We start from the raw sequence: 13,174 nt of genomic DNA on the forward strand, positions 1-13,174 counted from the left end.
ATATTGTCAAAGAGACTCTACAGCAGAATGTGAATAACCCCAACACGTTCGGATTGGCACAGCTGGCATCCAGTGCCTACCCAGTTACCCGTGCTCTGGTGTTCCTCAAAGGTGCTGACATTCCGAATCGGGAATCACCCAGGTGTCCTGAACCCCAGCCCCGCTGTCGAGGTTGTGCAGGTGCGCTTCCTATGTGCCCACCCTGCCAGCCTGTCGCTAACTCCAGTGTACAAGGTGCCAGCTGGTGCCCAGCCGTGTCCTCTGCCACAGCATAACAAACAACTGGTAAGTGCAGTGTTTCTAGCCGACCTGGCACTTTTGTCTTCCATGCTTCAGAGATAAGTAGTCTGAGGTCCACATTTGGTCTTATTAAAATTAAGGAAACTTTTATTTGTAATTCATTTTTCTGATAGTATCTGAGAAGAAGTGATTAAACTAGGTTAGAATTAGCTGCACTTAGTGACTTAGTGACTTTGCTTACTGTATCTACGCAGCTTGTAATTATTGGCAATACACAGTTGGGATCTCTCTAAATAAGTTCCAGAATGTTTTGCCGATTTCTTTCCCTATCAGATCTGTTATTAGCATTATTAATAAGTAATAGAGCTCACCTCTATGCCACCCCGTCATGAAGAATAATGACAAGCAGTCACAGAGCCAGTGGACAGACGGTGTAGGAGAGCGTTCTCGCTCTTAGGAAATGCGTGCTGAAGTGCTTAGGGGTGAAGTGCCGTGGCGTCTGCCTCGTTTTGCAAAACACACACACACTCATACGCACATACATGCAGACACACATACACAAACATGCACGCACAGACACACCACGTGGACACACACGCATCACACAGACACACACATGCACACACTACTTGCCAGACCCCGCACACACATACACATACACACCATGCAAGACACATCACATACACACCACGCAGACACACACATATCACACAGACATACACAGGTGTAGATGGTGGGGAGGAGAGGGAGAGGGAGAGAAAGCACATGGTGAATCCAGATGAAGTATGTATAGGTAGGTATTCATTATACTATTCTCTCAACATGTCTGGAGGTTTGGAGGTTTGAAATTTGTCAAAGAAAATAATTGGGAGGAAACACGATCCCTAGCTTCAGAGTTATCTTACCAACCCTCTTAAGCTACTGGTTTTTTGGGGTTTTTTTTGTTTTTCTTTCCATTTTAATGCAGATTCCTGTATCAAGCCTAAGGGACACGGTCCTGGAACTGGCGGTGTTTGATGAACACAGGAGGAAGTTTGATAATTTCAGCTCACTAATGCTAGAATGGAAGTCGTCAAACAAAACACTAGCTCATTTTGAAAATTATAATTCAGTGGAGATGGTAGCAAAGGATGACGGCAGTGGGCAGACCCGGTTACACGGTATTGTGAAAACTTACAAACCCTTTCGTATACCTGCCAGTGGTTCTGCACTAAGCACTTCCTGCGGCGGACGGTCCAGTTTAGATTTTATTGTCCCTCACCTTCCATATTTGGTCTTTGTATTTTTTAGGAAGTAAAGGTAGACTTCCTTGTTTGCGAAGCTAGGGTCCAACATTTCTCATAGAACATAAAATTAAATTAATTTTAAAGTGTATCGATTACCTACTATTTGCCTAAGATTATGGAACTGTTACTCATTTGTCAGCCCATACTTGTTGCGTGGCTACTACAGGTAAAGACCCCCTGCCAGGCACTTGGCGATGTCATGGTACATGAGCTATAGATAATGCGACTGCAGCCTCTGCCCTCCTAGACACAGCCTAACTCGCGAAGCCAGGCTCTGAGCATTACAGTCGTGCTGGGTGTCGTGAAAGACAAATTTGGGGTGCTTTAAGAGCTTATAACAGGAAAACCGAACCCAGTTTAGGACAGAGAAGGCCACCCTGAGAAGGTAACACACATGCTGAGACCCGAAGGCCTGTTGGAACGAGGAAATTGCAAGACTGAGTGAATAAGGTGAGTGAGGCTGACAGAGGCCACGGGCGCTAGACGAGGTTCTAAGAGATCAGCGTGACCTCACGTGCTCAAGCCTCTGCTTCTATCACATTTGCTGATGTCCCATTCACCAAAGCAAGTCACTGGCCCAAAACCAGAGTCAGGGGGTGGTGAGGACCCCTCGAGGACACGGAGGCCAACAGGCAGGATTCGCTGCGGGCCGTTAATATAAACAATCCACCACAAGTCCATCCCAAACGTGAAGAACACAGCAGTACAGAGCATGACTTACAGCTTCCGTCACGGGCATTCGCGGGGTGCGGTATGACCATTCAGTGGACTAGGAAGCACCAGAGAAGGACAGATGAGAATTAGCCTTTTCCTACCCATGGGCCGCTCGCACTCAGAACAGGTTTAAGAGCTCAGCTGGAGGACATGATACGAACACGATACGAACATACAGGTAATTCTATGGCGCTGCGACACCTGTTGCGATTCACTCAGTATAAAAGGCGGTGGGGAGGAGAGACGCTCCCCGTGACAGCGCCCACCGTCCGTGTCACCGTGGACACTGTTCCGGTCCACCCCTTCCTCCGTCACTCGCCACTGACGTCCCCATCGCCTCCATCCTGCATTGCTGCAGTGGCCCCGCGTGTGTCTCTAACCCACCCTCCACACTACTGTCCGGAATGATCTTCCTGAAATACAAATCTGAATCTGTCAAAAAAATTTTTTTGCCTACTATTTCCCGAGCTTAGAAATCTTGGCTACTGCTCTGAATACATGCATGTGCTCATGTAGCCCTCACGACACCACGGGAGACCGGCATCATCATCCCGATTTTGTAAGTTCACTGGTCCGTCAAACGTTGATTGCCTTCTTACCGTGTTCTGGGCACAATAAACAGATGACACGGCGAGTTCTCTGACGTCCACGCCTATGCTCTGACGTCTTGGCCACTGACTGTACTGTCACTGTACCGTCTTCAGGGACTCCCCGCGTCTCTCGGGATAAAATCCACATTGCAGCGTAGCGCACTGGGCCCTGCCCGCTTCGTCGGCCTCCCTTCTTGCTCCCGCCCCTTAGAGCTCACATGTTCCTCATGTTCAGCAACCTCGGGTCCCCGTCCATGACGAGGCAGGTCGTGCCCCTGGCCTGCGTATGCTGCATGTTCTCTTGCCTCTTCGCTGGGCTAAAATCTTCCTCTAGTGCCCTAGGAGTTTTCTGTCCGTCTGTGTTCCCAATCTGAGGACAATATTCCGTCTTCGTGCTCGACGTCCTCCGTTACGCGTGCTCCCTTGGTGCTTCTGCGGTGCGCTTACCACACTGGCAGTGGTCGGTGTCCCGCTCGGTTGCTCTAAACTCTGGGTTTCTTTGAGGGCCAGGGCTGTTTTCTTTTCTTCAGTATCCTAATTGCCTTCACACTACCTAGCATGTAGTAGGCCCTCCCTAAATCTTTGTCGAATGAATGAATAAATGAATGAACGTATGTAGCATCACAAGAAGATGCTTCACACATTTAGGCACGATCACCAGGTGTTGAGGACAAAATCAGGACTGACTGATGTAAAGTGGCAGATTCTTAATAGTGAAATTTTTAAAAAAGAGAAAAAAATGAATGAGTAAAGCAAGGTCAGATTATGGAAGGCTTCAAAGTAGTTTAAGGAGTGTGAACTGTTCTAATAAGGAATAGATAGCCATTTTAAATTGAGGGGTAAGGGACTGACATGACATTGACGTGTACAAAATAGTTTAGAAGAGTAAAAGGCCCCAAAGGACTATGTCTTTATTTCTCACTCTCATTTTTAAATCAAATAAAAATTTCCCCATACGTTGCCAGCCTGTTTTGGGACTCACAGACCATTGGAGCAGAGGGAGTTAGATTTTTGCCTGGCCCAGTCCCTCACTTAATAAAAGAGCTGAGAAATAAAGTGATTGCCCAGAGTCACATAGGAATATAGTGGCAGAGTCAGCACGAAAACCCAGTTTTCTGATTCTGCTGTTTTTCCCCATTCGATGTGTTGTTTTTTTTCCCCTGCAATAAAACATCATTTGAAAAAAATCGACAGAATTTGCTTTTCTAGAGACACTTTTGTATTCTACATGCGATTGTTTCTCACAGGGCGTTTTTCTGCATGTCTCCAGGTCATCAGATCGTTAAAGTCCATCGGCTAAAAGGGACCGTACTCATCGGGGTCAGTTTTGTGGGCTATTCAGAAAGGAAAAGTCCAAAGGTAGGTGGAGATTGTCATATTGGAAGTATGAAGTTAAGTAACTGAAATGTAAGGCTCTTTAAAAGTCGTTGGTTCTGGTGTAAATCCGGGAATGCTGCGGTCGGTGACTTCGTGCTCCTTGGCACTTGAAAGAGGAATGGACTCTCCTCTCACCGAGCCGAGGAACGGGGAGTTCATATTCACCCTCGCGGTTCTTACTACTTTCCCAGGAGCTTTCCAACTTGCCCAGGTCGGCCTCAGTGGAGCTGCTGCTGGTGGACGATGTGACCGTGGTGCCTGAGAATGCCACCGTGTACAACCACCCGGATGTGAAGGTAGACGTCACACCGGTCTAGCCGAGTGGGACCGCAGTGGACGGGGAGGACCGGGCCACGAAAATTAACAGCGCGACTGTTAGAAAGCTCGCGTGTGCGTGTAGAGTCGCTGAAACAGGTGCACGTGTGTGGCCACTGCCTGCAGTGTCCTTAGGAGTCGCGCCTTGATCTTCGTGTTGTCTTCGGTCCGTGCACCGTAGTCTTTTAACCCCATGCCCTTTCTTGGGTATGTAGAAGTTCTTTGCTTCGAATCATTTATAAACCGAAGGGAGTGGCATATTATGTGTCTGGTTTTTCCGCAGGAAATATTTAGCCTCGTGGAAGGGTCTGGTTATTTCTTAGTCAACAGCAGTGAGCAGGACATTGCCACCATCACTTACATGGAAGCTGAGAGCTCGATCCAGGTGAGTTCTAGGGACAGTCCCAGACCGAGGGAGCATGGCTGGGAGGGTGTCATTGTGTGTCTCAAAGTGGTTACAAAAGTAACACTTGGTTCTTTTTCTTTTTTTAACCTACGTAGATTCTTAAACCAAAAATAGGTTTTTCTTTTTCTCTCCCTCCCCCCGTTTTTTGGTAACTAGCTGGAATACTGGACAATTTTTGGTTCTGGTTGAGCTGAGACGGTATAAAAGACCTCTGATTATAAGATTTCCATTAAAAGAAGGTTCATTTCCATAATTTCAAAACACAGACTGTGTAGATAGTTAGACGTACTGTTGACTTTACAACCTGGGAGTGTGGAGTTTCCAGCCAGGACGTGACAGCTCAAACTTTTAAGCTGGCTCCAGAGTCAGTTTGCCGAGGGATGTTTTAAGCTGGCTCCAGAGTCAGTTTGCCAAGGGATGTTTTAAGCTGGCTCCAGAGTCAGTTTGCCGAGGGATGCCTTTGAGCTGACTTGCAGTAATAACAGTAGCACCTGACGTTACCATGTGTTTACGTTTCCTTTCTAAGAGCTTGCAGGACTTTAACTTACTTTAGTCAGGATGTTTGTTTTTAAAAGGGGAGACTGCAGCAGGGTTTGCAGCCATGGGTATGAAATCACACTGCTGGGTGGGGCAGAAGCACCGGGAGGAACAAAGTATTGTCTGGCCGTGCTTTCTCCCGCACAGGCCGCAGAAATGAACTTGACTGTCCTCGTCAAGTCCAGTCCCTGTCATAGTTAAGAGGCTGGGTGTGTATGTTGGATTCTGCTTGAATACAGTCGACTTAAACTCTGCTCTTTATCAGTTCATCTTTGTTAACGGTGCACATTCGGCCGTTAGCTGAAACTCCGCATTGAGGGCACGTGTGTGCTGCCCCTGAAGCACGTGCTGTGGCCGCTCAGAGTTCCCATCACCGAGGAAGTGAGAAAGTGTATCCTCCGCTTTCAATGAAAGTAGATGCTATGATTTTGCTTGGAGCATGTTCCCTTCTTTACCCAGCTCCTATTCTCTTCCTTCTAGTTGGTTCCCATACATCCTGGACTTCTCACCTTGGAGGTCTATGACCTGTGCTTGGCTTTCCTGGGTCCAGCGGTGGCCCACCTCCGGGTGTCAGACATACAAGAGCTGGAGCTCGATCTGATGGACAAGGTGAGTGATGCATGCTTCCTCGTGAGTGGAGCAGGCCTCGCTCTCACGCTAGCATCAGCAGCAGCCTCTGCTCGCTGCTGGGCACGCACCAGGACCTTTGCCAGCGTGTTGGAAATACCTGCCCTTAAAGAACAGCGCTGCACATTAGCCACGGTGGAGATGCACACGATGCTCGTAGATTAGTCTGATCTGCACAAAGGCCGACCGGGGCCGTGCAGCAAGAGCAAAAGAGCTAGGCTGCCCCTTGGTGAAGGAGACACCGCTATGAAAATTACCTTTTATTTTTATTTTTTAACTACTAGGTCGAAATAGGTAAAACTGTGTTAGTAACCGTGAGGGTTCTTGGCTCTTCCAAACGCCCGTTCCGAAACAAATACTTCAGAAACATGGACCTCCAGCTGCAGCTGGCTTCTGCCATCGTCACCCTGACGTGAGTGCCATTTCCATACTCCTTTCTTCCCATGCTTAATGCCAGGAAAACCGCCCTCCTGCTAAGCTGGTCAGGTCTCCCGCGGTTCTTTCGGATTTTCCTCTTTCCTTTTTGGTCTCAATACCTTTCAGCCCACACTCCCTTCCCACATTCAGCACCTGCCAAATACCCCGCCAGATCACCAGGTGTCTTGTGTTAGGGCTAAAATCAGGGGTCTCGTTGATATTTCCGCTTTACGAAGCTCCTCCCTGGACAATATCCCTCGGGGCTGCTTCGGGCTAGAGGACCTTCAAAAATCTATTTAGAAGCAGGGGCACTGGTACCCTGCCCCACCCCCACCCCGCGAAAGGGTTGCTGCGGGACTTCCCAGGCCGCTCAGCGCTTGGGGCTCCGCCAGTCTGTGCTTACGTTGACCTCATCCCTCCGGAGACTCGGGACAGCCTTTTGCCCTTCGGGAGATTCCTGCTATTGCCATGAACTTTGTCTTGACTCTGGAAATTTACTTTCTGGCCGTTCCTTCTAACCAGAGTTAAAATGAGCAGAAAACGTTGAATACCTTCGAAAGATGCATAACTGGCCATTTTTAAAACCAAGGACACGTGGGTGTCTTTCTCACCTAAAAACACACGGGTCTTTGCAGGCTAATGGAGGAACAGGACGAGTACTCTGAAAATTACATCCTTCGAGCTGTCACTATTGGGCAAACCACACTTGTGGCTATTGCCAGGGACAAGATGGGGAGAAAATTCACATCACCTCCTCGGCAAATTGAAGTAAGGAAATGATCTCATCCAAAATTGATACTTTATCTTATTTAACATCATCTTTTTCTGTTTAGTTCATACAAGTCAAAAATCATTTGACTAAAAAAAATTGTAGTTGTCTGACTTGCAACATTATGGAATTCGTTTTTGGTTTTCTGTGCAAAAGTAATACACTCTTTAGAAATTGGAAAGAACAAAAAAACATAAAGATGCAGAATTAAAATCACTTATAACTTCACTACTTAGAGGCGACCATTTTTAAGATTTCAGTATATTTCCTTCATTTTTTTCCCTATGCTTATTTTAACATGGATGAATCACACTGCTTTTTTCATATGAATTTTCTATCAAAAATATTTTCTCATGTCCTTAAAAGCTAATTGTTCAGCCACGTGTGGATAGCTGTTGAAGCTGGGTAATAGGTACTTGAGGGTTCTTTATACTGTTCTCTCCACTTTTATATATGTTTGAAAAAAAAATTAAAAAGGCAGATAATCGCAAACATCATTTTAATGACCACTTTTATTCCAGTGAGCGGATGCGTAATAACTTATTTAAGCATTCTTATTTAAGTAATTTACAATTTTTTGTAAATTTGTATTTGTAAATAGAAGAAAACACACGTCTTTGTGTACAACCCCATTGTACCAGTGAGGTTCCCCGCAGAACAGGCTGTGCGGTCATTGTCGCGGAATCGACTCTGGTTGGTCACTCTCGTCCTTTTGCTTTTCTCCTTCAAGGTGTTTCCTCCATTCAAACTTGTTCCAGAGAAAATGACGCTGATTCCCACTAACATGATGCAGGTGATGTTAAAGACAGAAAAATAAAACTTAGCCTTTCTCCGCATCCCACCTCTGCACCAACAGGCACGCGCGTGCCAAGGCACACACACACACACACACACACACACACAACATTGCACACACACACACACACACATGACACACACACACTCTCTTCTTATCTACTCCCACTCGGGTACAATAAAGAAGAACATTAGTCTCTTCCCTGTTCCACGGTGAACATGGCATAAGCTGCCTCTCAGCACCCCACGCCTCGTTGGCAGCACTCCGTTTCTTCCGCACTTGCATTGCTTGGGAGATGCCTGTTGTGGGGGGCAGGGCGGTGAGGAGTCCAGCCCTTGGGACCAAGTGCTAGGAACCAGGATGTGACTCCTGCCCAAGCTTCGGGCGCGCACTGGTGTGTTTAAATTGCAGGTAATGTCTGAAGGTGGCCCCCAGCCCCAATCGATCATTCACTTCTCCGTCAGTAATGAGACTGTGGCTGTCGTTAATAGGAGGGGACAAGTTACAGGGAAGGTGGTTGGCACGGCTGTGCTCCAGGGCACCATCCAGACAGTGAATGAGGACACCGGCAAAGTCACTGTGTTTTCCCAGGTACCGAGTCTTTGCTCCGCCCCTGCTCCTCCGTGTGGGGCTCATGCTGGCAGGTGGGGGAGGAAGGTGTCGCCAGCCCTGGAAAACCCGTTCAGCCCCCTCAGCTGCCATGCTTTTAACCAGGCTTAGGAAATATGTGATCTTTGGTGAAGAACCCACAAGTCTTACGCCTTGGTATCATTATAAGACACAGTCCCTGTCCTTAAGGAATTGTTTATAAAGCAAAGCAGACACACTGTTGCCATTTGCTGTCCAGTGCCCCCAGCGACAGTGGACAGCAGCCATTTGCCATCGGCACCTCAGTTCCGACCTCCCTTGGCTTAAGCTCTCTCCGCCCCGCCGAGCAGGATGAAGTTCACGTTGAAGTTGTTCAGCTCCGGGCGGTTAGGATCCTCGCGGCTGCGACTCGGCTAGTCACGGCCACTGAGGTCAGGACAGTGACGCTCTTCGGGGCTCCATGTTTGGGTGATGCCGGCTGGGCGGGGTCCACAGCACAAAACCTCTTTTTCTCTTCAGATGCCAGTTTATGTCATGGGCGTGACCAGTACCCAGACGCCTTTCTCCTTTAGCAACGCCGACCCCGGGCTCACGTTCCACTGGTCCATGAGCAAAAGGGACGTGCTGGACCTCGTGCCCAGGCACTCGGAGGTACGGTCTGTCCGTTGCTTATGTTACCTTAGGGAGCTCACTATTAAACTTGTTTCATCATAAGTTTTAGACTGACTCACTCTAAACTATAATATTACTACTTCTCTCCTTTTCCTGTTTCGTGAATGCTGGAAACCTGTAACTCATCTAAAGAATGAGATGATGATACTGGCTTTCAATACACTTTGCTGGAGGGAGCTCCTGAAAGCAACGTTTCCTTTAATGTTGTATTTGATGTTTCCTTCGTGAGCTGTAACTAGTTACATGAGTGACAGTTATGAATATAAAATATATACATAGTTTAAATCTTAATATAAATCTTTTGACATGTTCAGACGCATGCTTGTGCTGCGTGATGGGCAGTTGACATTGGCAGCTCCTGGGAGCTGCGAGAGAGCTGGGCGCCGCTGTGAGCACGTGGGCGCCGCGGCCTGTGTGGTGCGTCCTATGTGGCCACCAATCAGCAGCTGAGTCTGGACTGAGCTATATAGCAGCGAATCTAAGGACGATTCGTGAAACCGCTGCTCCCTGTTGCCCTGGGTGCTGCCAGCTCCTCCCAGTTCCTCGCCTCCTGCATCTGGAACGGCAAAGCCCTCGGGAGTGGAGGGGGCACTTGGAGGAAGTCCACAGCGCACCCCAAGTCTGTCTGTGAAATAGCTGTGATATTTCAATGCACGCAGCACTGAACCGTACTCTGAACCCAAACGCAAAGAAAGGCGGATTCTGCAGGTGAACTTCGCCTTGTGTTACTTGCTCATCAGTGTGCTGGGACCCACCCACGGTGGTCTGGGGACAGTGGCAGCCACTGAGTCAAGAGAGCTAGAAAGAAGGTCTTGAGGGCTCTGGACAGCGGAAGGCAGAGGAGACAGGACAGGAAGTGCGTGCCAGGAAGGTCGGCGGGCGCCTGCTTCGGCACCCGTGGTAGTGTTGGTCCTGCCGTCCCCGTTGTGGAGATTGTCGAGGTCCAACCCTCATCCATCCAATCAAGACTGGAAGGGTGAGCGAGGCAAGCAGGGGGATGGTCAGCGGTGTCAGCAGAGCCCTAACGTGGGGGCTCGCCTTCTTGACCTCTTGCTTTCTCACTGTCACTGGACCTGCTAGTGACTGCCTCAAGTCCCGCCTCAAGTCCCACCCCAAGTCCCACCATCTGAACCCATCCTGCAAACCCCTTTCCTCGTTTCCGTCCTGTCCACGGCTTGGCTTGGTGATAGCACAGGTCTCACAGAGGCTGGCCAGAGTCTGCCGAGCACTGCAGACAGAGGCCGACTCTAGGAGTGACTGTGCCGCTAAGAACATGGACAGAAGGGGCTTCGAAATGGGCCCTGGTGCGCTAGCTCTTCTAGGGAGCGATCCTAGCATACGATTCCCTATTGTCACAGCAAAAGGAAGGGCACAGTGTTTACGCACGAGAATTTCTTAAGCCACCCCCTCCCTGTCTAGGTTTTTCTACAGCTCCCAGTTGAGAAGAACTTCGCCATGGTCGCCCACACGAAAGCAGCTGGTCGGACCAGCATCAAGGTCGCCGTCCGCTGCACGAACAGTTCCACCGGGCAGTTTGAGGGGGATTCGTTGGAACTGTCTGATGAAGTCCAGATCCTAGTAAGGCCCAAAGCGGAACCTTGTCCTCACATACCCCGGGGAAACCGCTGATCGCCCCGCCTGAGTTTTGACGTTAGAAGCCAAGCTCGTGCCCCTCCTCACCTCCCACACGCCACACCCGCCGGAGACGTGTTGATTTCGGGGTCGTTGTGCCTAACCGGATATTAGGGGTACAGCCCGCTTAGCTGTATTCCTAGGTAGAACGAAATCTGATCCTAACTCTGGTGAGATAGAGAGAGTACGAATACTTTCTACGATGTTCTCAGGCTGAAAGTTAAATGGCTCTATCGTTTTTAGAATTCAAAAGAAAAATTGATCGCCTGTGGGGGGCAGATAAATTTCTCTCCCTTTGTTATGGGACTGATTTTTTGTCTTCCTTTTCGTTCTTTTGGCTTTGGTTCTCTGACTCAGTGAGACACAGAGGAAGGAGCCCTTCCCCAGGTGCAAGACCCCAACAGTGTCCCTTGATAATTTACTATCATAGGTTCTTTGTTCCCGAATCTCCTTTCGGGTTACAGGAGCTAAAATCAGAAATTACAAAGTGATTTTATACCTAATATCTAAGTAATACGATGGATGTCCGAAGCGTGAACGTAAGCCCTGCCAGCCCCCAGCAGCGGGAGCAGGCGAGGTTAGGGGACCGAGACCCGTTTTAAGTGCCCAACGCACTTTGGGAGGGGCCGTGTGGAGCATGAGGCCGCGCTGCAGTCAGGCGGGCCGTTCACTTGTAGTTGGCCAACTGTGAGTAAAGGTCATCATTTGTCTTTTCCAGAAACGAGAAAAAAATTTTCTTCTCATTATAGGTGTTCGAAAAACTCCAGCTTTTCCATCCAGAGTGCCAACCTGAGCAAATTCTAATGCCCATGAATTCTCAACTCAGACTTCATACCAACAGGTAAGGAGAATGGAGAAGGGCAGGCCAGGTACCCCCAGCAAAACGTGGAAAGAACTGTCGCCTTCTGGGTGACTTTTCTAACCCACAAATAATAAATTCTGTTTCGTTGAGTTGAAATTCACATAACATACAATTAACCATTTTAAGGTGCACAATTCAGTGGCATTTAGTGTAGTCACTAGATCGTGCAACCGTCACTTCTGTCTAGTTCCGAAACAGCTTCATCACCGCCTGTGCCATTAGGTCGTCGCTCCCCTCCCCTGCTCTCGGCCCCTGCCGGCCTCTAGTCAGCCGTGTCTGTGACTTCAGCTGTTCTGTGTATTCATAGAAATGGAGTCGTACGGTATTCCAGTTAGCATGTTCTCAGGTTCTTCCATGGTACAGGTTGTATCGGTACTTGATTCTTTTTTACAGCTAATATTCCATCGTACGGATAGACCACATTTTGCTTATCCATTCATCCATCCACGGACACTGGGGTTGTTTTCACCTTTTGGCCATTGTGAACAGCGCTGCTATGAACATTCATACACAAGTATTTGTTCGAATACCTGTTTTCAGTTATTTTGGCTGATAATTTTTTCAGGATAATCGTATAACAGGATTTGGTTTTTAAAGAGAGAAGGCTAATGCAAAGGCAGGCTTTTACCTGAGGGACAAGTAAGCACACAACGTGGAGAGTGGCCGGCAGCTTCCTCAGAGCACGGCCTCCGGCGCTGATCCTGGTGGTCTCTACCCCGTTCTTTCTAGTCAAACGGAGCTCCAAAGGACGTCCCTGTCCTTCTGTTCCCTAGGGAAGGGGCCGCCTTCGTGAGCTCCCGTGTTCTCAAGTGTTTCCCCAACTCGTCTGTCATTGAGGAGGACGGTGAAGGGCTCCTGAAAGCTGGCTCCATCGCAGGTACCGCTGTGTTGGAAGTCACCTCTATAGAACCTTTTGGAGTCAACCAAACTACCATCACCGGGGTTCAGGTGAGTTCAGGGACGTACTCAAAAAATAACCAAATAAAAGGAGTACCGCAGCCCTAGAAAACTAGAAAACTCTCTGGAATCGGAAATGAACTAGAAGATAAGAGGGCAATCGACATGATTCTCAACCATCAAATGGAAGTGACTTTAGAGTCCTCGTTATAAAAGGAATCAGCCTCAAAATGGTCTGATTGTCTCCAAGCAGCCTTAGCAAGAGGGTCGGTGTGGTAGAAGCACAGAACTATTGCTATCAGAACTAGGCTCTATTTGTAGGATAAAAACATTTAGAATTAGAAGACAGCTCAGAGGTAAGTTAGTCCAATACAAAAAAAGTTTTAGGAATTCAACATCTAGTATATTCCAGCCACCATGTTGGTCCTTTGATGTTATATAATCTCTTT

At 48.3% G+C, this 13,174-nt stretch overlaps 1 protein-coding gene across 1 annotated transcript in view; it reads left to right on the forward strand.

The window, feature by feature from the left end:
• Nucleotides 1–13,174, forward strand: part of NUP210L (nucleoporin 210 like) — a 49,591-nt gene that overhangs the window by 24,496 nt on the left and 11,921 nt on the right. The window contains exons 16-30 of the mRNA XM_039849740.1: nt 112–285; nt 1,208–1,400; nt 4,101–4,189; nt 4,399–4,503; nt 4,806–4,907; nt 5,946–6,074; nt 6,377–6,504; nt 7,145–7,277; nt 8,009–8,071; nt 8,486–8,665; nt 9,013–9,093; nt 9,182–9,313; nt 10,754–10,912; nt 11,716–11,807; nt 12,602–12,776. Coding sequence (XP_039705674.1) covers nt 112–285; nt 1,208–1,400; nt 4,101–4,189; nt 4,399–4,503; nt 4,806–4,907; nt 5,946–6,074; nt 6,377–6,504; nt 7,145–7,277; nt 8,009–8,071; nt 8,486–8,665; nt 9,013–9,093; nt 9,182–9,313; nt 10,754–10,912; nt 11,716–11,807; nt 12,602–12,776 — 1,935 coding nt within the window. The remainder of the gene's footprint in view (nt 1–111; nt 286–1,207; nt 1,401–4,100; nt 4,190–4,398; nt 4,504–4,805; nt 4,908–5,945; nt 6,075–6,376; nt 6,505–7,144; nt 7,278–8,008; nt 8,072–8,485; nt 8,666–9,012; nt 9,094–9,181; nt 9,314–10,753; nt 10,913–11,715; nt 11,808–12,601; nt 12,777–13,174) is intronic.

The sequence above is a fragment of the Pteropus medius genome, unplaced genomic scaffold, assembly GCF_902729225.1.
Source record: "Pteropus medius unplaced genomic scaffold, Ma_sr-lr_union100, whole genome shotgun sequence".
Taxonomy (NCBI): domain Eukaryota; kingdom Metazoa; phylum Chordata; class Mammalia; order Chiroptera; family Pteropodidae; genus Pteropus; species Pteropus medius.